Source organism: Rhinichthys klamathensis, unplaced genomic scaffold, assembly GCF_029890125.1.
Source record: "Rhinichthys klamathensis goyatoka isolate OS25496 unplaced genomic scaffold, OSU_Roscu_1.1 h1tg000582l_1, whole genome shotgun sequence".
In the NCBI taxonomy this organism is placed as follows: Eukaryota; Metazoa; Chordata; class Actinopteri; order Cypriniformes; family Leuciscidae; genus Rhinichthys; species Rhinichthys klamathensis.
In genome coordinates this window covers 337,435-362,241 of record NW_026607044.1, presented here as the reverse complement: position 1 = coordinate 362,241, position 24,807 = coordinate 337,435, and the positions used below count along the sequence as shown (strand labels likewise).

Here is a 24,807-nt window from a genome sequence, read left to right as displayed (position 1 = left end):
GATCTGGAGATCTCGTGATGCAGATCGCTGAAAAAGGGCAGCTTTCTTCGCTCTGGCCGAGAATTGGGGCCACGTAGGAACCTCTCGTCGAGTTTGGACAATTGAGACTCGCGGGGCTCATCAGGCCAGTCAATAGAGAGCTTCTCTGTAGCGCGCGACAGCACGTCAATAAGCTCAGTGTAGGCCGGAGTAGGCCGCGCGTCCTGGCCGCAAGGCGGGATAACGTCATCAGCCAAAGCAGGTCCGAAATCCTCGGAGTCGGAGGCTGCAGTGTAAATCACGTCATCCAGACCGAAAGAAACTGATTCGCGGGCTCCCGGGCTGGGGCATAAATAATCATGCGCGAATTCAACCGCGCCGCGTGCGTGCTCGGGAGAGGGAGGGAGAGAAAGGGCGAGGCCCGTCTGCTCATACTCAATATCCTCGAGCTCAACATCCGAGCCCCAGGCCGCGGATCCACGAGAGGCCTCAGCAGTCTCGGGAGCGCGACGGGGGGGAACGAATGACTCTCAAAAACCGCGAGTCTAGAGCGGAGGGTTTTGAGAAGGAGATTGTCACAAAATTTACATTTTGACAATCCTAACACAGCCTCACGCGCATGCGAAAAACCCATACATTTAACACACTTACTGTGAGGGTCGTCGTTCGAGATAAAACGAACGCATGGCGGAGAGCAGCGTCGATAATCCATGACACTTCACTGTAAGGAGAACAGAGTTCCACTTATACCAGTCGCTGAAGTGTCGAGACGAAAGCTGAAGTTGAATTTGAAGAATTCGGGCTCAGAAAAACCGAACGAAGGGCGAGATGTGTCCGATTCGTGAAGGCAGAGAAATCTTAGGAGAAGATGGCGCGCGCGCGTTCATCATGCTACGACGTAAGACCGTCGGGGCGGAGCCAGCTTTGCGCGAGCGCCATCAGCCAATGAATTGGCGTGATTCTATAGGGCTTCAGGCAATCGGCACATCCAGAGGATATCCCACTGCGCTTTCCGCAGTGTTGAGTGAACCTATGAAAGAGAACATATAAGGAGATTAAAACAAAAACACTGGATGGATTTTTATCATTATATGATGGTTGTGTACAGGCACTGCCAACACACATTTCAGTACAATCAACTTGTAAAAGTGCATGTACCATTATATGACCCCTTTAAAGGAGTTTTGCAGACTTTTCCAATCTAATGACTCGCTCTTTTTATTTGTGAGTGGTTTTTCTGAACCGAGACTTATATTATCAGATCACAGAAGTCCCTCATCTGTCAGTTAAACAGGGGAAGATGAAGTGAAGGGAACGAGGAACGAGAAGCTTTGCACTTCCTAGAGCGTCCTCTACTGGCTTCACAGCTTCATTACACCTCTAATATACATCCCAGAATAACTGAGGGTTAAAAAAAACTGGCACAAAAAATGGTATTGAACATTTCAGTAAAATTTTGACTGTAGCTTCACCCATTAATACACACGATACTTCCTTGAAAATAAACTCAACACAACAACCATATTTAAAATGTACTCCGCATAATGCTTTTCAGTGAACTTTGTTATATTGTTCAATAAAACACCTCACTCACATGTTGAGTAACAAACACACCATCACTTCTCATCATCTCTGAAAGCCAAGCTGATGTTGATTCCTGTTTTATTACGAGCTCTGTCTCGCTCTCTTTTCTCCAGCAGACTCTCTTCTGTTTGCCGTTTTTTTGGCCTTAGTTTCATGAATTTATTTACCATAACTCAAATTATACATCATTGTGAAGAGTTATCTCATGCCTTTTGTGTCTGAGATGCTGAACTCTGAATATATGAGCAAAATACAAATATCCCTGCTTTAAGTGTTCTTATTTTTTAATGAAAACTATTACAAAACCATTTTGGTTAATGGAAATAAAGCTGAAATAGAATAAGATATAAACATTAGATGAATTTAAATAAAAAATTGAAATGTTGCCTTGGCAACTAACTGGATAAAATAAGTTTAAGTGTATATAGAAATCTATACAAGTAGTATTTGATTTGATGTTATATAAGTCCTTGAGTTCAGGAGATCTTCGGTGGGAAAGAGCCGATGGGAGACGAGTCCGCGTGTCTCTCTGATAAGGTCATGATTCTGGTCTCTGTCTGAGGATCGTCTCATTATCATTCACTGCTTTCACAGAAACACAGATTTCACTGGAACATCTTTGAACCATTCATTTTAAGAATGTATTAATTTATTTAAATAATGAATGCATGTTTGATTTTGAAAGAAGTCTCTTCTGCTCACCAAAGCTGCATTTATTTGAACAAAAATACAGTAAAAACAGTAATATTGTGAAATATTATTATAATCGAAAACAGCTGTTTTCTATGTGAATATACAGTAAAGTGTAATTTATTCCTGTGATCAAAGCTGTATTTTCAGCATCATTACTCCAGTCTTCAGTGTCACATGATCCTTCAGAAATCACTCTAATATGAGGATTTGATGCTCAAGAAACATTTATGATTATTATCATTGTTGAAGAAAGTTGTGCTGCTTCATTATGGGACGCCATTTTTACTTTTAATCATTCACATATGAATTTGTGCCATTCAAATTCAATCGTTGATATTAAGAATTGATATCTAGTTTAAATTCCAATTTCACATATCAGGAATACAATTTTTACAAGTAGTAACAAAGTAATTATTGATATAAAAAAATTATGATTTTATTATGATAGATGCACTTTGGATAGATGCGCTTTTATGATGGATAGATGCACTTTTATGATGGATAGATGCACTTTTATGATGGACAGATGCACTTTTATGATGGACAGATGCACTTTTATGATGGACAGATGCACTTTTATGATGGATAGATGCACTTTTATGATGAACAGATGCACTTTTATGATGGACAGATGCACTTTTATGATGGACAGATGCGCTTTTATGATGGACAGATGCGCTTTTATGATGGATAGATGCACTTTTATGACGGACAGATGCGCTTTTATGATGGACAGATGCGCTTTTATGATGGACAGATGCGCTTTTATGATGGATAGATGCACTTTTATGATGGACAGATGCGCTTTTATGATGGATAGATGCACTTTTATGACGGATAGATGCACTTTTATGATGGATAGATGCATTTTTATGATGGACAGATGCACTTTTATGATGGATAGATGCACTTTTATGATGGACAGATGCACTTTTATGACGGATAGATGCACTTTTATGATGGATAGATGCATTTTTATGATGGACAGATGCACTTTTATGATGGATAGATGCACTTTTATGATGGACAGATGCACTTCTATGATGGACAGATGCACTTTTATGATGGACAGATGCACTTTTATGATGGACAGATGCACTTTTATCATGGACAGATGCACTTTTATGATGGACAGATGCACTTTTATGATGGACAGATGCACTTTTATGATGGATAAATGCACTTTTATGATGGACAGATGCACTTTTATGATGGACAGATGCACTTTTATGATGGACAGATGCACTTTTATGATGGATAGATGCACTTTTATGATGGACAGATGCACTTTTATGATGGACAGATGCACTTTTATGATGGATAGATGCACTTTTATGATGGACAGATGCACTTTTATGATGGATAGATGCACTTTTATCAGAAACAGCCATTCACTGCCATTATAAAGCTTGGAAGAGCCAGGACATTTTTTAATATAACTCCGATTGTATTCGTCTGAAAAAAGAATGTCATGTAGGCTACACCAAGGATGACTTCATGGTGAGTAGCCTAAATCATGGGCTAATTTTAATTTTGGGGTGAACTATCCCTTTAACTAAAACGCAGCATGGACTCCAGTTCCCAGAATGCACCTGCTCTCCGTGATGCTGATGCGTGAGTGTTTTCGCAGTGCTGGAGGATGAGGTGTGATGGGTCTGCTGCTGAAGTCATGTTTCCCGGTGTCCTGTACGCGTTGCTCGCGGGGTTTCTCGGCGCCGTCGCGTCCTCGTCCGCCAAACTGTCTCTCGGAACCGACTATCTGAAGGGTGTGTGTGAGACGGGCCTGCGAACCTGGGGCGAGCAGAGGAAATTCACGCAGCACAACGACACGAGCGCGTGTGACTGGGTGAGTGTGTGTGTGTGTGTGTGTGAGAGAGAGAGAGTCACTGCTGGGAAACACAGCAAACACCCGCACTTTCTCATCATCACGTTTCACACACTCACATTGCGCAGTTAATGCATAATGATGATGATGATGATGATGCTGTTACGTGACAGACACGGATGACCTTCAGCGCCGCGCGCGCGCGCACACGTGCCATCGCTCTTCCTGATGCATTAGTGAATCCCATTAGATATTTATGGCTGCTGAATATTGCAGTAGTAACAAGTGTTTTCCACTTTCCCCGTGACAGCTGCACATTCCTCTCAGACTGCTGTGTGGAGGTCTGCTGTTCACCTGTAATGCTGTGATGTGGACCTTCCTGGCCAAAGCCCTGAGGAGCTCGTGCTCGTCCGCGCGCACCACTGTGACCACCACCGCCTCCAACTTCATCTCTTCTGTGAGCTTCAGCTTCAGATAAACACCTTCTCAGGAGTGAGGGATGCATTTATGTTTGGAATTGCATATGAAATTTCCATGCATTTGACTTTTGCATATTTGTCAGTCATACAAGAAACAGTTTTAACTGAGTAACGTTAGATGTAATTCTTTTCAGAATAAACAGATTTATGCTGATTCTAAGCCAAATGATTATGCATAAAAAAAATCGTTATTTAAATAAAATTAAATAGATGCACATAGTTAATGAACTACGCCAGGATTTTTTTTAGTGCAGAAATCTTAGTTTTCCATTAATGTGTGACTAAGAAATATGCATCAGTTTATTTGTTTGTTTTAGTGCTGTCAATTGATTAAACATGTTTAATCGCATCTAACATAAAAGTTTGTCAATATATAATATATGTCTGTGTGTGTGTGTGTGTGTAATATATATATATACACAGGTGTCACACACTTTTATGTTAGATTCGATTAATCGATTTGACAGCAGTTGGTTTATGTTAAAACTGTTTTATATGCAATTTAAATACATAAATCTTAAATTTACACTCTAGATATGCTCAGCTTAATCATAATTTTAAAATCAAATATTAATAACAAATTTAAATGAAATAATTCCTCAGCTTGAAAAACGCTCCAGTATGTCATGTGTAATATATGTGTAAAAATCATCATCCAGTCATCATGATGATTTAAAAAATCATAGAAAGGTCAAGACATATGAGTGTTTTAAATGACAAATTGTGGTAAAAAGTTGCAAATGAATGTGCAAAAAAAAAATGGACATGAAATATTGATTTGATTAAAAAATATATTTGATTAAATATAAATTAAAAAATATATTTGATTAAAAATAAATTTAAATCATAATAAAAAAATATTTAGCTTTAGATAAAATACAGTAGTCAACTTTTGAAGTGGATCAAAACCCTTTCATGAAAGTTATGAATTTTGAAAAATACCGTTCTTGTCTTAGGACGACTTTGATGAACTTTTTTTGATCCACTTCAAATGTTGACTACTGTAGATCAAATAATAAACCTAAAATAATAGTCCATTGTTGTATAGAATATAATATGAATTAGGATATGAATCTGCTGGAGGTCTGTGAGTGCATGTGTGCTGATGCTGCGTTTGCTCGCAGGCGTTTCTGGGGCGGCTGATCTTCGGGGAGACACACGTGGCGCTGTGGTGGACGGGGATCTCTCTGACTCTCTCGGGCCTTCTGGTGCTTCATCACACATCGCCCAACCTCACGCAGGCGCACGCCGGCAAGAGAGAATGACACGCTGACCACGGCCTGACCGATGGCGTATCAGAGACAGCACTTACTTCATCTTCATCATCATCATCATCACTCACTATGGATCCAAATGCTCCAAGACGCAAAAACAGGCTTATTTTCTTTTGCTTCTTCTATATCTCACATGGAAGATCTACTGTCATGCCAAAGATCTGTTTAAATATCTTAAAACATTTATTTATATGCATCATCATTTAGTATTAAAAATCCATAAGAACGTATTAAAAACAACTGGTGCATGAGCCTATATCACTGTTAATGTGATAATGAATCTCAGATGTCTAACACGTCTGGATCATATTTTCACCTCTAAATATTTTGGATAAACAAGATGGAGGCTGATTTTAGGACCATTAAATAATAATAGCTAAAAAAACTGAAAATTCTACAGGAAAAGTGAAATATTTTCACTCAAAAATGAGCTCCCCTTTGACAACATAATGCGTTAACTAACATGAAGATGCCTGATTGATTTGATAAATGTAATTCAATTTAATATTTTTCTTAGTTTCAAATTCCAGTTGCTGCCCTCAGTGACATCACTTCCTTCAGTGACATCACTTCCTTCAGTGACATCACTTCCTTCAGTGACATCACTTCCTTCAGCTTTGATTGGCAGTCCTTCCCTCCATCATCCTCCAGCACTGTGAGCGCCGCGTGTGGCAATAATAACAGCAAACCTCGGCATTGTACATCCTTCACCGGAAGATGCTATTCCGAAATATATGCCACATATCTTATGCATGCAAACATCCAGTGATGTGAGAGCAAAGACACTTCCTGTAGCCGTGTGAATGAACACCAACCCAAACCTGTTCTTCAGGCCCTTCTTCACTCACACACACACACACGAGACTCACCAGGAGGATGCAAGACCGGATCAGAGCCAGTGCTTGCTGTCAGACCCGTGTCATCACTAGCGGTGTAACGATGCCCTCATGTCACGATTACATATTATTGCGAATCGTTACTCCTAGGCATATAATAAAACGTTAACAAAAATATTACCGTTGATTAAAATGCTAAATTTAGTGTTGCATTGTGTGTGTAAATGAATAGTCTTGGACTCAGTGCTGAAACCCAAAGCACAGGACAATAGAGACACCAGAATAACAATATTCATGATTCTGAAGCTGGAAATACAGAATTATTTTAGACAAATATGCTTGAACTCTTTCACTGACTAGATATATTTAAAATAATGTCGGCCACTTTTTACTGGTGACATCAGACATTTGACATTATCAGGACACACACATATTCCCCCATTGCTTTATTATACAATATATTCAACATTATATAGTAGTTTAATGTAGTTCTGACACAAAAACTCTGTAAACTCGAACACAGTTTCTCTCACAGTACTTTTTGTTTTGGGTGAACTATCCACAATATACATTGCTGTATTTTTGTATTGCGAAAAATCGTGACACGATATATTGTTACACCCCTAATAATCACATATTACATTTCCAAGTGAACACTTTTCTTGTAATAACGTGCGCAATGAGATCAGTAGCGTGTATTAAGAAAGCAAATGGAGGCTTTGTTTTGTTTGTTTGTTTCAAACCGCCTAGATCAGGTGATCTGGTTTACGGGTCTTCCAGCGGTTTGAGCATGTGTGTGTGTGTGTGTGTGTGTGTGTGATTAGGGGACTGAAGGACCAGGTCTTGTACTTCAGACTGTGAATAACTAGTTCTTCCTGTGGTCTCGGTTGGCCGCATGAACCCGGACACTCGTAGAGCAGCTAAATATAGATATTAATCAAATAAACATGTTACACACGTCCATTCGTTGCGCAAAAACACCAAACATAACGCGACGTTATAAAGTCCCTGGCAATGTGATGCCGTTTCTGTGTTTAATGTTGAGAACATTCTGTGTTTAATCGTACGTATAACTTTAACGAGCACATTACATGCAAATGATGTTTCATATGGTTATAATTAGGGGTGTTTCTGATGATGAACATTCAATGCATCCACTGCAGAATGTAATAGTCGGCTGAGAAGAGTAGAGCACATTTGTTTTCGATGCATCACTTAATTTTGTAAATCAAATTGTTGTCAGAGCAAAATAATTGACACCCCTAGTTATAATGATGCAAACAGACTAATAATTGTTAATGGGTTAATGCTGAATCAAGGCCAAAGTGACACTTGTTTCTATATAGCACGTAGTATTTGAGATGCGAAATATAGATTATTAAAATATGAATAAGTTGCCTTATATGCGGGCATTCCTTCTGTGTCATTATCATGATTGTCATATTTGGCGTTAGATACTGTATCATTGGGGACCAAACGTGTGTAAATCTTTGACTTTGATTTCAAATGAATGGAAATGAACTCAACCATCTTGTAATAAGATCTGTCTCTCCTTCATGTGCTACAGTCACTGTATAAAAATAAGGCCACACTTATAAATGTGTAAATAGTTTTATTATTTAATGGACAAACTAGAGGTCTGTAAACTCATCAAACCGTGAATCATTAAACCGCTATAAAGTGTGTGTTGTGCCGATTCTTTCTGTGTTTACAGCATGTGTGTGTGGACAGAAAATGTGTGTGTGCGCTTCTGAGCTGAGCGGATTTACATCAGTTTCAGGATCAGATCATTTTACAAGTTTGAATCTGTAGATTTTATTCCTCATACACAGTGTTGTGGAAAGTTACTTTTAAAAGTAATGTGTTGCAATATCATTACTCCCTGAAAAGTATCAAACTACATTACTTAGTTACTTTTGTTTGCAAGTGTTTATAGCAGTTATGCATTCAACAACATTGCCTATATAACATACACCTGCAGTTTGTATTACAGTCCCCCTGTAGTCAATAATTTAACCAATTAAAACTCATCTTTGATCACCAAAATGACATATTTAAACGTTTTTTCCTTGAAAAAAATGCCTTAAAATAGCTTGAATGTAACTCGACACCCTTGCCTCATTTAGTATTCGCGGTTCTATGAATATGCAAATGAGGCCCGCCTCCACTCACTCCCTCAGCTCAGAGATCCACTCGTGGACGATCACACGTTGATCTGATTGGTTAAGGTAGTTTGTGACGTCAGAAACACCAGCGATTTCAAACCGTGTTTTTGAGACTGTCTTTGGTTCACTGCAGTTTTAAGCAGAAAATACTCAGCAATGCTGTCGACTTATGAACTTACACATGGTTTGTCTTAAAGCGTATTAAAACCACCACATAGACACATAAACAACATTAAACGCTGGATTTTCACCACAGGGGGACTTTAACATTACAGGTTATTATAGACCTTATGCACCAGAGAAACGAGGGCGCCGCCATCTTTAGAATATTGTCTTTGAACTTCCGTTTTTGCGGTCGCTCTGTATATTTCTATGGCATCGCTGTCCAGGAGTAATTAGCTGGTGAAGTTGATTTACTTGTTGTAGAGTTAACGAAAGTTATCATGAGGACTGTAATGTTTATGATAAGCATTGTAAAGCATAGGCCTATGTCTTAACAAATGGACCTTGGGAATTTTTTTAACGAGCCCTTCTTTCATAACTATGCAAGATCGCTGTGAAAATACAGACCGGAAGTCAAAAGACAATGAGCTCAGCGCGGAAAAGGGGCGTGGCTACATAAGGTCTATACTGTAAAACGTTTTATTGAAAGTTGAAAGTAACACGTTTTTTTTACTTTTGTACATTTTATCTGTTCCTGTGCATGCATGAGTGCACAAGTGACTACATTTCAATTACTTAGTTAATTTAAAAATAAGCAAAATAGTTACGTTAAAAAATAGCGTGCATTACCTCAATGCTCCAATATTGTGAAAAATGTATAAAGTAATGCACTACTTTACTCATTACATCCCAAAAGTAATCCGATTACTTAATGCACATTACTTATAATGCGTTACACGCTCAGAAATCATCAAAAGACGACAGAGGAAAAACACAGCAATGAAAAACAACAGAAAGAGAAATTTATTGAACTGACTTTCAAAGTGAAAGCAAACCAAAACTGCATTAAGATATTGATATATTTAAAATACATGCACAACATAAAGCACAGATTTTAAAAAAAGACAGGCAAAAGATTGTGCAAAGAAAATAAAAAATAGAAATGTCGATCGTTGAACAGCAGTGATTATGAAGAACGTTAATAAAGACCCGTAGAAAGCGTTACTCGCGAGCAGACGGGAAATACTGATCCAACACCTCAATGCATCGAAACCCAATGAACTTTCAGTCGTAAATTTTCCTGCGCATTCAAAACGCAATTCTGTTTAAGACAGAAAAAGCCCTGAAAAGATCTCAGGGACGTCTAAAGCTGTCAGTCTCTGGTGTGAAAGCGTTGGAGGCTGCAGAATATGAAGACGAGATGAATATCTGATGGTCTGAGCTGGATTTGGAAGAGAAACTGGATTGATTTCATCATGTGAACCTGAGGGACAAAGACAGCAGCCATCTGGATTCAGGAAGATCAAGCTCTCGCTCAAACACTGTAGTGACACCGTACGGTGGGGAACCCATGAGCACCACCGCCTGAAGACAGCGAGAACCCATAGAAGTATTGCAAACAGTGTATTATAGTCGCACAGCTTTCTCTACGCCGGCAACGAGCGACTGCGTTCATGAGGACATGACATTAACCCCATGAATCTGTCAGCAAAACATCATATTTCACTCCAAAATCAACAGAAAAAATGTTTAGCATCAAGAATCAGGCAAGATGAGTTGACATCATTTTCAAGATTAATAAAAAATGTACATGCAAAAAAAATGAAAATATATTTTTTTATCAATGTGTATATATATATTGTATATATAATTTGAGCTTTTATTGCATGTATGTTTTTTTTAATGTAATTCAGTTCAGAGAATCACCACTGAGAATGAGAATAACAGAAATAAAAAAATAAATCACAATAATGTAAATCTAAGGGTTAAATGCATTTAATTATCATGAAAATAGTCACAAAGCAAAAGAAAACAAGAGGATTTTGCGGACGTGCTTTCATTAGTGTTATGCAAATGATGAATGTGTGTTGATCAGGAAAGGAAAAAAGCGTCAGGAGATTCTTCGTAATGAAATCAAATTTGGCAACAACAGATTCCTCAAGGCTCGAGGACAACATGAGCGGATATAACGGCATCTGTCAATCAAATCAGGAGATCACCGAGAAACGCTTCAGCTATTCGCCACGGCTGGTGATGAGGTGTCATCAAGGTCAAGGCCTCTAAAACCTCCTCAAACGGCTGCAGAATCTCATGATGTGGGTCACAGTGTGGGACTGGTCCTAACCGAGAGTCTATGAGTGCGAAGAAGCCACTAAACACTGAGATCTTCCAGAGCAGACAGAGTTAAAAGCAGAGAGATGTGTGTGTGTGTGTGTAGAGAGGTTGTGCTCGGCGTCTCACACCACGTACTGGTAGAGATTGGCTTTCCCGTGATCCGGCGTGGCGAACGGACTGAGCCAGGAGAGAGAGAGCGGGTGACCGAACACCACCTTCATGTTCATCCACTTGGACCTTTTGGCCCATCTTCGCTCTTCTTTCTTCAGCTGCTCGATTCCCTGCGAACCACAGTTTCAATTATTTCAATGTTCAGGTTCAATCTTCTAATCCATCTAATAATACGGCTGATCAAGGCAAGAAAGACGACAAACCCTTCTTCTCATATCATGGACTGATATCTGTGTCATATTCACAAGTTAATACAATGAGATTCGCTGATCTCGAAAAAAGTGGAAGATGGAGAAAGAAAGAGATGTTTATTCAATGACATGTTTGGTCACATCATAAATGGGTTAAAAAAAATTCAGGGTTATTTTAAATAAGATGATTTTTGTTACTTTAAATAAAATAAAACCTAAACAAACATTTATCATTTTTTAGTTTAACTTGATGTACTAAAGTGAGTAAAACAACGAATAAAAAACAAACATATAAAAAAAAAACACTAAAAATTACAAAAACACAACAAAATGACTTATTAAAATGAAAACAGAAACATAAAAATAAAAACATTCATCTGAACGTCACTGATACTAAAATTACTATTTAAATTTCACAAAATTAGATTCATGAGACATTATTTTATTTCTTATTTTAGTATCATTGATATACTATTATAGTTTTATTAAAAAAATTTCTTCATTTTAATTTGAATGTTTTGGTCAGGTTTACATGCATCCAAGGTCAAAGACAATTTAATTTTCTCATAATATTAACTTTCGGCTCTTTTCTCAGTGTCTGAAACGCTTCAAACAAGGATTCAGTCTCTCTAAACCCCGCCTTTCTGAGAGCTGCTCTGCTCTGATTGGTCAGAAACCAAACGCTCATTATCATATCTGAATCTCAGCTCTTGATCACAGTGATACGAACAGTAACGATGGCGTGGGTTTTACCGTATCAAACTCATCACAGTGGATTTGCTTTGTCAGCAGAAAACAGCGTCTTCTCGACACGAACGACACGAACCAAACTCTCCCAGTCTCAGATAGACTAGTGTTTGAGGGCGGAGCTAAGAGACGCTGTTCAGCCAATCAAGACCATTATGCAAATTAGTAACACGCCTACACAGGTTCAGCTACAACTACAGTGTTTGAGGGCGGGGCTAAGAGACGCTGTTCAGCCAATCAAGACCATTATGCAAATTAGTAACACGCCTACACAGGTTTTAGCTACAACTACAGTGTTTGAGGGCGGGGCTAAGAGACGCTGTTCAGCCAATCAAGACCATTATGCAAATTAGTTACACGCCTACACAGGTTCAGCTACAACTACAGTGTTTGAGGGCGGGGCTAAGAGACGCTGTTCAGCCAATCAAGACCATTATGCAAATTAGTTACACGCCTACACAGGTTCAGCTACAACTACAGTGTTTGAGGGCGGAGCTAAGAGACGCTGTTCAGCCAATCAAGACCATTATGCAAACTAGTTACACGCCTACACAGGTTCAGCTACAACTACAGTGTTTTAGGGCGGAGCTAAGAGACGCTGTTCAGCCAATCAAGACCATTATGCAAATTAGTTACACGCCTACACAGGTTCAGCTACAACTAAAGTGTTTTAGGGCGGAGCTAAGAGACGGTGTTCAGCCAATCAAGACCATTATGCAAATTAGTTACATGCCTACACAGGTTCAGCTACAACTACAGTGTTTGAGGGCGGGGCTAAGAGACGCTGTTCAGCCAATCAAGACCATTATGCAAATTAGTTACAAACCTACACAGGTTCAGCTACAACTACAGTGTTTTAGGGCGGAGCTAAGAGACGCTGTTCAGCCAATCAAGACCATTATGCAAATTAGTTACACGCCTACACCGGTTCAGCTACAACTACAGTGTTTGAGGGCGGAGCTAAGAGACGCTGTTCAGCCAATCAAGACCATAATGCAAATTAGTTACAAACCTAAACATGTTCAGCTACAACTAGTGTTTGAGGGCGGGGCTAAGAGACGCTGTTCAGCCAATCAAGACCATTATGCAAATTAGTTACACGCCTACACAGGTTTTAGCTACAACTACAGTGTTTGAGGGCGGGGCTAAGAGACGCTGTTCAGCCAATCAAGACCATTATGCAAATTAGTTACAAACCTACACAGGTTCAGCTACAACTACACAGTGTTGTTTTTGGCAGCCCTTTTAGTTTTAGTCTTAGTCTTAGTCTTTTGGACGAAAATGCTTTTTAGTTTTAGTCACATTTTAGTCACTTAAAAACGTAATAGTTTTAGTCAAGTTTTAGTCGACGAAAACAAAAAAAGGTTTTAGTCAAGTTTTAGTCAATTTTAGTAAAAAAAAAAAAAAAAAAAGTCTTTACAAAATAGAGAAAATAAAATGCGGCTGTGTCAAAATTGGTATCAATTTCAAACATAGAAAAGAAATAAAAGTGCCACTTTGCAATCTGTTAAAAATAGAAAAGAATATAAATCCATTTGGCAAGACAGGTCTATTTATCCCTGCATTAGTGGCTGCAATGAGCCTGTTTTGAATTGCACAATTTCTACTTTGTTTTCAGTGAAACTGAAACAGCAGAAAAGCCCATCTCACAGAGATATGATGTGGCAAAGGGAAGAAGAATACACACAGCTCTCTGCCTTTCGCCTACTTAAAAACGTGATATATATATTTTTTTAAATGGATAAAATAGACATAATACTGTGTTTGATTTGGGATTAAAATGATGGGTAGTGTATGGGCAGTGTATAAGATATAAACTAATGATAATTACTTTAATATTCCTTTGTTCCGATCAGAGCATGTGAGCGGAGAGCGCATTTCTGAATATCCCCCCCGCTCGCTCATTCAGCTCAGGGTCGCGCGCTCAACACAGAATGGCCTGCTGGTTCGAGAATATGTGGAATAAGAGCTGCCTCCGACTAAAGTTTTTATTCTAGTCGACTAGTAGTTGTTCATTTAAGCCATTCGTGGACAAATCGCTTCTTTATATTAATTTAATTAGCCTACTTAAATAGGCTATACGGGATATTGAGCGTTATAGCCGCACTCAAGCGCACGACCGCACGCATAAAGCTTGCCACAAAGAACGATTATGATTACGAATGTGTAAAAAAATAGCAAGGAGACATTTAATTGTTTATTAATAAACTGGTGTTTTCGGTGTCGCTGCAAAGATGAATTTGACGATGCGGACTCGCCATGAACGAATAAAGATAAAAAGGCATAAAACGGAAAATTTCCTCCCGTTTTGGAGGAGACCTGTCACGCCAGTGGGGCGCGCCCCACACTTTGAGAACCGCTGGATTATCCTGAAACTGAAAGTATGTCCATAAATCATCTCGTCGTTTCCGACCACCAAGGTCCTTTGAAGATGTGTGGTGAGTGACTAGCCGCAGCCGCAGGTGTGTTGTTGTGTGGAATCTGGTGCGCGCGCGGCATGGGTACCCAAAACAATAATAGGAAGCGGCAGCATTGCTGATACTTTTTTTTTAGCTCAAAACAGACAGATTTCACGCAAAATAGGCAGAAATGACATGCATTGCGAACGTCAGACTTATAGTCATTTTCGTTCCGTCTCGTCTTGTCAACGAAAACTCGAAAACGTCTCGTCATGTTTTAGTCACCTTAGAGCCATTTTTAGCTAGTCATCGTCACGTTATCGTCATAAAAAAAAAATGCGTCAACAAAATCATTTCGTTATCGTCATCGTTGACGAAAACAACATTGCAACTACAGTGTTTGAGGGCGGGGCTAAGAGACGCTGTTCAGCCAATCAAGACCATAATGCAAATTAGTTACAAACCTAAACATGTTCAGCTACAACTACAGTGTTTGAGGGCGGGGCTAAGAGACGCTGTTCAGCCAATCAAGACCATTATGCAAATTAGTTACACCACTACACAGGTTCAGCTACAACTACAGTGTTTGAGGGCGGGGCTAAGAGACGCTGTTCAGCCAATCAAGACCATTATGCAAATTAGTTACATGCCTACACAGGTTCAACTACAATTACAGTGTTTGAGGGCGGGGCTAAGAGACGCTGTTCAGCCAATCAAGACCATTACGCAAATTAGTTAAAAACCTGCACAGGTTCAGCTACAACTACAGTGTTTGAGGGCGGAGCTAAGAGACGCTGTTCAGCCAATCAAGACCATAATGCAAATTAGTTACATGCCTACACAGGTTCAGCTACAACTACAGTGTTTGAGGGCGGGGCTAAGAGACGCTGTTCAGCCAATCAAGACCATTATGCAAATTAGTAACACGCCTACACAGGTTCAGCTACAACAAGTGTTTGAGGGCGGGGCTAAGAGACGCTGTTCGCCGGCAGCCAATGAAAACCATAGACGGCCATTATGCAAATTTGTTACATTGTTACATAGGTATGCAACAGGAAGTGAGACTGAAATTACTGACGACTCGTTTCAGGCAGTTCAGAATCGATTCTTTCTTTTAAGAGACAATATTGTGCACTTTGATCTTTAAAACTTTGCAGAGCTTTTACATTCACAAACAGCTTTATTACACACTACATGAAAGGGAATAACTAAAAAAGCAGAATAGGGGCACTTTAAGTTTCAGTTATGATAATAATACCCATAAGTGTCACTTACGGTCTCGTCGTTGCAGATGGAGTGCACCTGCGTCCCGAACATCACAGAGGTGAAGATGAGGAAGAGCAGACCCTCGAAGCACAGGAGGATGAGGAGGATGACGGTCGCCGGAGGAGAGAAGGAACTGCACTCTGAGGACAGGAAACAGGAACGATCAATACAGGAAGCTCTAAACTCATGGACGAATCAGAGAGCTCCGTTACAACACAAACAGCCAATCATTGAGCAGCACTCTGAGGGAACATACAAACTTAGGCCATGATGCAGAGACAAACACTTACTTGCCCAGTCTTCTTCAAAACAGAAGACAAAATGTAAAGCTACCATCATGAGAGCATGAAGGGAAATCAAAGCAATGTACATCTGGAGACGAGAGAGGAAACAGTACAGATTATTTATATGCTATTACAGTTTTTATTCATATTTAGAATTTTTTTTTTTATACGTTCAGTTTTCAGACTTCTGAAATTTTGGTACCGTGACAACCATGGCACAAAACCAAGCACAAATCATAATGATTTATATTGGTGTGTTTTGTGAGTAGTTGTGATGAAACTCACGGTGAAAAGCACAAAGTATTTTTGGTTGTTCTCTCCCACACAGTTGTTGACCCAGGGGCAGTGATGGTCCATCTTCTTGATGCAGCGCTTACACACACTAGACGGAGCAAACACGGGAAACTCTCTCTAAGTTTAAGGTCACGGTCGTGGTTTCTTGCACTAGCAGTGAACATGTAGTTATTGATGCTGTGTGTGTGTGTGAGCGACTGAGTGAGTGAGTGAGAGAGAGAGAGAGAGAGAGTGTAAGTGTCTATGTGTAAGAGAGAGTGTGTATGTGTGTGTGAGAGCGAGAGAGAGCGTGTGTGTGTGTGTGTGAGCGAGAGAGAGAGAGAGAGAACGTGTGTGTGTGAGCGAGAGAGAGAGAGAACGTGTGTGTGAGTGGGTGTGAGAGAGAGTGTAAGCGTACAAGTGTGTGTTTGTGGGTGTTTATGTGAGTCTGTGTTTGTGTGAGTGAGTGAAATTGTGTGTGTGTGTGAGTGAGTGAGTGAGAGTGTGTGTGTGCGTGTGTGTGTGTGTATATGAGTGTCTGTGTGTGAGTGAGAGAGACAGTGTGTGAGTGTCTGTGTGTGAGAGAGAATGTGTGTGGGTGTGTGTGAGAGAGAGAGAGAGTGTGTGTGTGAGTGGAAGTGTACAAGTGTGTGTTAGTAGGTGTTTGTGTGTGTGTTTATTTGAGTGTTTGTTTGTGTAAGAGTGTGTGTGTGTGAAAGAGAGAGCATGTGTGTGTGTGTGTGAGAGAGAGAGTAAGCATACGAGTGTGTGTTAGTGGGTGTTTATGTGAGTGTGTGTGTGAGTGTGTGAGAGTGTGTGTGAGTGTGTGTGTGTGTGTGTGTGTGTGTGTGTGTGTGTGTGTGTGTGTGTGTGTGTGTGTGTGTGTGTGTGTGTGTGTGTGATTGAGTCAGTGAGTGAGACAGTGTGCGTTTGTGTGAGTGTGTGTTTGTGAGAGAGTGTGTGTGTATGTGTGTGTATATGAGTGTGTGTGTGTGTTGTCACCTGCAGTGATGTGCTCTGTCAGGTTTGATGCTGCAGCATTTGGGGCACTTGTACACCACCTGACCAGGCTTAAGCTGCAGACTCTCGATGAACTCTTTAGTGGCGTTTCCCTTTGGAACGGCTCCCTAAACCCAGAGGAAGAGGAACGAGTCATAAACATTAGTATTGTAATTTTATAGTTGTACTGTAAAATAAAAATATTTTAATTATTATATTATTTACTGAAATACTTTTTTATTTTACAATAAAATTAAAGATTTTTCTACTGCAATTTTTTTTTTTTTTTTTTAGTTATTAATATTATTGCTATCATTATTTAAAAAGTCATATTGATATATTTTGAGCCAAATTGTGCAGCCCTACAATCATTTTTAATTTAAAGGGGTGGTTGATTATGATTTCCCTTTTCTAACTTTAGCTAGTGTGTAATGTTGCTGTTTGAGCATAAACAACATCTGCAAAGTTACAACGCTCAAAGTTCAAAGCAAAGGGAGAGATTTGCTTTTAAAGAAATTACTTTTTAAGGACTACAACAAACGGCTGGAAGAACTACACGAGCTTCCTCCCGGGTTAGTGACATCACTAACCCTAAAATTTACATAAACCCCGCCCCCGGGAACACAGTTTATAGATGATCAAGACAGAATATGAGTCTCTTGAGTCTCCATCTTTATCTGATTCCGGTTTGAACATAAAAGGCTCAAAGTTTTTGAAATTTTCAGTGCATGTGTGTGTGAGGTAAAAGGACATAAGCTGTTGAAGCTCCGCCCCCTGTGCTGAGAGCTGCAGCTCATTTGCATTTAAAGGGCCAGACACAAAACAGAGTGTTTTTGCTCACACTCAAAAAGTGACAATTTTAACATGCTATATACAAATATCTGTGGGGTATTTTGAGCTAAAACTTCACATACACACTCTGGGGACATCAGAGATTTATTTTACATCTTTTGAAAAGGGCATTATACCACGCCTTTAACCCTTCAGAACCTGAAGGTAAAATAGGTGTTTTTCTCACATTTTTATTTTTTGACTGTAAAATTCTAAAACAATGTGCCATCTTCATGTACAAGGTGTCATCTTTTTCAGAAAAAGATTAGATTTCAACAAATTACAGTTATTGACCATTATTGTGTGTGGTGAATTTGTAAATAGAATTTAAATAGACAAAAAAAAAACAAAAAAAAAACGAGAATAAATGTACTGATTTTTATTTAGAAAAAAAAGAGAAAAATCACGAACGAAAGAAACTAACACTTTAAAGTTGAAAAATGTACAATATACCGTCTTTTTTGTGACATTGGGTTGCACAGTTTTCATTTAGGACACTTTTTTTCATACACGCACACATACACATGCATGTATTCATAGGCACACACACACCACATGCTAAGATACGTGAAAGAGTAACGGCCATCCGCCTCCCAAGTTTCATTAAAAATCATCCCTTCTGCTGGGGTTCGGGCTGGCATCCAGGCTAGTAATAAGCCATAGGCCTATATTGCCGAAAAGCGCATGCTGTCTACTGTCAGGGGCAGTTTGAATGGTTATGATAGTGCAAACGGTTGAAGAGTTATGGTAAAATGAATACAGCTTGCTGGTATGTCTCGGCGATGACACAGCCGGTTCTAAAGGGTTAATAATTCGCCTTTGGCTAAGCCCCGCCCCCTCTTAGTTACTGTTGCTACATCCGACAAACAAACTTCATCTGGGCTCTGGTATCAACATGGCTTATGCTGTGACAGCTCTTCCTGCTGACATTTTATCAAACTTTTATAAAGCAGCAAATAAAGTGTCCGATAGAAGTAGGCAAAAGCGGCTGCAATATACGCTCGAAGGCTATATTCACGACAAATGCAAGGAACAACCAGGCATCCAAACAGAGGCAAAAGCACACCGGTCACAGTCAACAAATGACCCAGCGCATATCCTACTAATGGAGACGGAGGCTGGGACTAACAATATCCAGGAGCAACACTGTTCATGCAAAGCTGGAGGTCTCTATTCACTTCATTCGGTTGTTAAGTCTGACGTCACGCGTGACGTTTAGCCTCTTCCGGGCCCAAGCGCTCCGCTCGTCCACTCCAGATCCTAGACTAAATAAACCCTTTTCTTAAGGGCTTTTTTCGCTTCAGTGCCAGTGGGTGTTACTAGGGATTAAGGGATAGCACCCACTGGCGCCAAAGTTTCTTCATTCGTTTAAGATTTGTAACTTACCTTATCAACTGCAGCCATTTTCTCTTATCTTTCTCGTCACAGGGAAAGCGGTAGAATGACAGTTGAATGTCACTTGTTTTTTAACTCCGATCTATTTAAACAACACGGGAACACGTTAAAACTCGGGCGAAAGCGGTAGGTAGGTAGAGAGGACCCGGCCTTTGGACCCGGAAACAGTATTATCGGAGAGTGGTTACGTCACGACTTAACAACCGGATAATCGTTATTACAAAGCAAACGGACTACGCGAGTATAGCGTTGTATTTATTAGCAGCGTGTGCTAGACGACACTTGTCAGGATTTGACTTCGGTTTTGGGAAGGGAAAAAAACGGACACCCCCCTCCAACCTCTCTGGGAAACGCGTATCTGTGTTACAAATGCCCCAGGCACAACGCTTAACCATATTTTAGATAAAACTACGACGGTAATAGCCGGCCGAGAACAAAAACATGAGACGCCCGTGTTAAAGTCAATGGAGCGCTGTGAAAAAGTGTCGGACCTCTGTGGGAGCTCGTTCTTGGCTGCGCTGTGATTGGTCAATCTACATTCTAGGGCGTGGCTTAGCCAAAGGCGAACTGATTCATTATTAAACTGATATGATTGTAGTTATCGTTCTTGGTGTGAACGGGTCTGGATACTGCGGTGTCACTCACCGGGTCGGTGCACATGGCTCTGAAGTGTGACGCCAGCGCGAGGAAAGCGAGCCCGTTAAACACGGCACCGTTAAAGATGCTGTACGCCAGGTTCTTCACCGGCAGCAGCATCACGAACACGACCACGAACTCGGCGTAGAAGACCAGCATCCACGTGATCACGCCGCACACGATGCCGCAGCCGTCCCGGATGAACCACATGTCGTGGGGGGAGTGTGAGCGCGGAGGCGGGGGGGTGCAGTGCTCCGGGCGCAGGTATCCGGCCTGGCGCTCGATGTCCCGACTGCGGTTAGCTGGGGAACTCTTCATCCTTCCCGACGGGAAGCTCCCACATCCTCCTCCAGAGACACAGAAACACAAACGTGAAAACATGTAGGCTGACACACATCACAGTCACGGCACGCATTTTGCAGATGGGTTTCCAAAATGACTCGCATTGCATTTAAAGGGATAGTTCACCTAAAAATGAAAATTAGCCCCTGATTTACTCTCCCTGAAGCCATCCTAGGTGTATATGACATTCTTCTTTCAGACGAATACAATCAGATTTATATAAAAAAATGCCCTGACTCTTCCCAGCTTTATAATGGCAGTTAATGGCCGTTTGTGTTTTGAAGTCCATAAAAGTGCATCTAAGTGCACTTTTATGATGGACAGATGCACTTTTATGATGGACAGATGCACTTTTATGATGGACAGATGCACTTTTATGATGGACAGATGCACTTTTATGATGGATAGACGCACTTTTATGATGGATAGATGCACTTTTATGATGGACAGATGCACTTTTATCATGGATAGATGCCCTTTTATGATGTATAGACGCACTTTTATGATGGATAGACGCACTTTTATCATGGACAGACGCACTTTTATGATGGACAGACGCACTTTTATGATGGACAGATGCACTTTTATCATGGATAGACGCACTTTTATGATGGATAGATGCACTTTTATGATGGATAGATGCACTTTTATGATGGATAGATGCACTTTTATGATGGATAGATGCACTTTAATGATGAATAGATGCACTTTTATGATGGATAGATGCACTTTTATCATGGATAGATGCACTTTTATCATGGATAGATAAGCGTTTATGATGGATAGATGAGCGTTTATGATGAATAGATGAGCATTTATGATGGATAGATGCACTTTTATGATGGATAGATGAGCTTTTATGATGGATAGATGCACTTTTATGATGAATAGATGCACTTTTATGATGGATAGATGCACTTTAATGATGAATAGATGAGCGTTTATGATGGATAGATGCACTTTTATGAAGGACAGATGCGCTTTTATGATGAATAGATGCACTTTTATGATGGATAGATGCACTTTTATGATGGATGCACTTTTATGATGGATAGATGCACTTTTATCATGGATAGATGCACTTTTATCATGGATAGATGAGCTTTTATGATGGATAGATGAGCGTTTATGATGGATAGATGAGCGTTTATGATGGATAGATGCACTTTTATGATGGATAGATGCACTTTTATGATGGATAGATGCACTTTTATGATGGATAGATGAGCGTTTATGATGGATAGATGAGCGTTTATGATGGATAGATGCACTTTTATGATGGATAGATGCACTTTTATGATGGATAGATGCACTAGATGCACTTTTATGATGGATAGGTGCACTTATGATGGATAGATGCACTTTTATGATGGATAGATGCACTTTTATGATGGATAGATGCACTTTTATGATGGATAGGTGCACTTTTATGATGGATAGATGCACTTTTATCCTGGATAGAAGCACTTTTATGATGGATAGATGAGCATTTATGATGAATAGATGAGCTTTTATGATGGATAGATGAGCATTTATGATGAATAGATGAGCATTTATGATGGATAGATGCACTTTTATGATGGATAGATGCACTTTTATGATGGATAGGTGCACTTTTATGATGGATAGATGCACTTTTATCATGGATAGATGCACTTTTATCATGGATAGATGCACTTTTATCATGGATAGATGCACTTTTATCATGGATAGATGAGCGTTTATGATGGATAGATGAGCGTTTATGATGAATAGATGAGCGTTTATGATGGATAGATGCACTTTTATCATGGATAGATGCACTTTTATCATGGATAGATGCACTTTTATGATGGTCAGATGCACTTTTATGATGGATAGATGCACTTTTATGGACTTCAAAACAGAAACAGCCATTCACTCCCATTATAAATATGGGAAGAGTCAGGACATTTTTAATATAACTCTGATTGTATTCGTCTGAAAGAAGAGTGTCATATACACCTAGGATGGCTTCAGGGTGAGTAAATCATGGGATAATTTTCATTTTTGGGTGAACTATCCCTTTAAGATGTACATTTGATCAGTTTATGGTTTCCCTGAGAATCGAACACATGACCTTCTGCGATCAGCTTTCACACACATTACAGTATTTCGTTCATGTGACCTTCGTCAGACATTTGAATGCAGAGGATGCACTGCCAGCTAATCTAAAATAGAAAGACTACTCAGAAAAGCTATTTAAAGGCACCATGAAATCAAAATCGACAATTTTTTTTAATGGAATATTGCAGTGTTTATTCTAAATGATTTATCCGTGGACATCATTATTTTGATTAATTCATGTGCCTCTTGAATCAGAATAACTTCTCCCTCTTGCGGCATCTCTTCTCTTCTCTGATGATGTGGGCGGGTCAACCTGTCACTCATACGAGATCCACCAATAGCAAACCAGAACCATCCAATCAATTCCTCACAGACAAAATCAAGCCCCGCCCACATTTGTTCTTGTTCCAGAAGCGTTTCACTCGGATATACGTCACAATAGGGAAGAAAAGACGATCGCAATTTCTGTTTCATGCTGACTTTAACGTGATTTGATGTGGACAATAAGATTAGACACAATCATTTAAAACAAATGTAGAAGAGGACCTACCAGTACAAAAACATATTGGCTGATCCAAATAAGGTCATTTGATTAATTTTGCAACTCATGTCTATCACTACAATACTGTGCGTGTCAAATATAGTGATCTGATTGCAATGCATCTTGGGTACATATATTTCTATGCCTTAATGAATAAAATAAAATATAAACATAAATACAAAAAAACTAAATAAAATATAAAAAATATATATATTTTATATTTTATTTTATTTATTTAGGATATATATATATATATATATATATATATATATATATATATAAACCCTAAATAAATCAAATTAAATGTAAAATATATCCAGACAGGCTTAAAAGAATAAATAATAACATTCCAAAAAACAAAAAATAACCATATATACATGGTTGATTATAATATTATAATAAATTATATTTATAACCTAAATCCAACAAAATCCCTGATTTTTAATTCTTAATATTTGACAGGGCTGTTAGATATCGTACCAACTAATTCTTGAAACTACAACCCGAGAGGAGACCTGAAAAATATACATTTGTGGATAAAATGCAGAGCCAGTTTAAAGAAAATTACAATACAAAACCTCACCGTGTCCTGTGGCTCCTCCAGCAGCGCGTGACTGAGCTTTAAATGATGAGTTCTCTCTCCGCTTACACACAGATGATTTGATGTAGTGATGTAATGTTCATGTGTTGTATAAATGAGCAGAATAATTGTGTTTTTGTGTAAATTATTGCTCCAGTTTCGTCAGGTGAGGCGCGACAACCAGGAAGTTTCGGTTACTGCCACTGGCGTCACACACCCAACATAGTCCGACTCGGCACATCCGCTCCACAATATTATAAAATAAAAGTCGCTGAAAAATAATTCAATATTAAAGCTAGCTTGGTTAATTTTTTATTTTTTGGGCGTTTTAAACGCGCGTTTGTGTGTAAACGTGTCACACGAATACATTCATTTTATTTAAACGTGTTCGTTGTTTAATAAACTTCTGACGTGAGGAAACATTTTGTGATAACACTTTATAGAAACGACAAACAATACGCAATGTGTTATATAAATTACGGTAAAAATAAAAACTAGTATTTGAATGAATGAAGCAGACTTTTATGGTAGCAAAAGTGGCGGGTGCGCGCGCTGCGGTTCCCCTCAAGCGCATCCGGCAACATGTCGGCAGCTGAGCGCGCGCTCGAGGTGAGAAACACAACACACAATAAAACACACATTTACATGTGCATGCGTAATTACAGTCGTGCATCTGCATAATTAGGGTTGTGTTATGAATGTGTATTCCCTAATGGAGGATATAACTACGCTTTCATTCAATGGTTTCCACATGCTGCTTCTGTTGCAGCATCTAACGTTAGTGTTTAGTTCATCACTGTAACGTGCACACTTTCTGTGATTAATTGCATATCTGCATTGATCCTGTCAGCTGTTGTTTACATAAACGGTGTTAGATTATTGGTGCTGCTAAAATATTATGCATGTGAAGTTTATGACCTCTTATTATCAGTTAATTGCAAACAAAACATTTATA

General features: G+C 39.4%; 3 protein-coding genes across 3 annotated transcripts in view; 2 read left to right on the top strand and 1 right to left on the bottom strand.

The window, feature by feature from the left end:
* Positions 1 to 3,884: 3,884 nt before the first annotated feature.
* On the top strand, positions 3,885 to 5,840 carry LOC130075533 (transmembrane protein 42). Its single transcript, XM_056240148.1, has 3 exons — positions 3,885 to 4,102; positions 4,392 to 4,538; positions 5,685 to 5,840. Exons 1-3 carry the CDS (start codon positions 3,896 to 3,898, stop codon positions 5,823 to 5,825), a joined length of 495 nt encoding a protein of 164 aa, XP_056096123.1. The 5' UTR covers positions 3,885 to 3,895; the 3' UTR covers positions 5,826 to 5,840.
* A 5,368-nt stretch (positions 5,841 to 11,208) lies between these two features.
* On the bottom strand, positions 11,209 to 24,069 carry zdhhc3b (zinc finger DHHC-type palmitoyltransferase 3b). The gene is made up of 7 exons (XM_056240146.1): positions 23,856 to 24,069; positions 20,314 to 20,651; positions 17,446 to 17,570; positions 16,456 to 16,552; positions 16,177 to 16,258; positions 15,896 to 16,026; positions 11,209 to 11,393 (listed from the first exon to the last, which is right to left on the bottom strand). Exons 2-7 carry the CDS (start codon positions 20,620 to 20,622, stop codon positions 11,235 to 11,237), a joined length of 903 nt encoding a protein of 300 aa, XP_056096121.1. The 5' UTR covers positions 20,623 to 20,651; positions 23,856 to 24,069; the 3' UTR covers positions 11,209 to 11,234.
* Positions 24,070 to 24,389: 320 nt separating this feature from the next.
* Positions 24,390 to 24,807, top strand: part of ehmt2 (euchromatic histone-lysine N-methyltransferase 2) — a 46,473-nt gene continuing 46,055 nt past the window's right edge. The window contains exon 1 of the mRNA XM_056240149.1: positions 24,390 to 24,461. Within this exon, the coding sequence (XP_056096124.1) occupies positions 24,435 to 24,461 (27 nt within the window). The 5' untranslated portion in view covers positions 24,390 to 24,434. The remainder of the gene's footprint in view (positions 24,462 to 24,807) is intronic.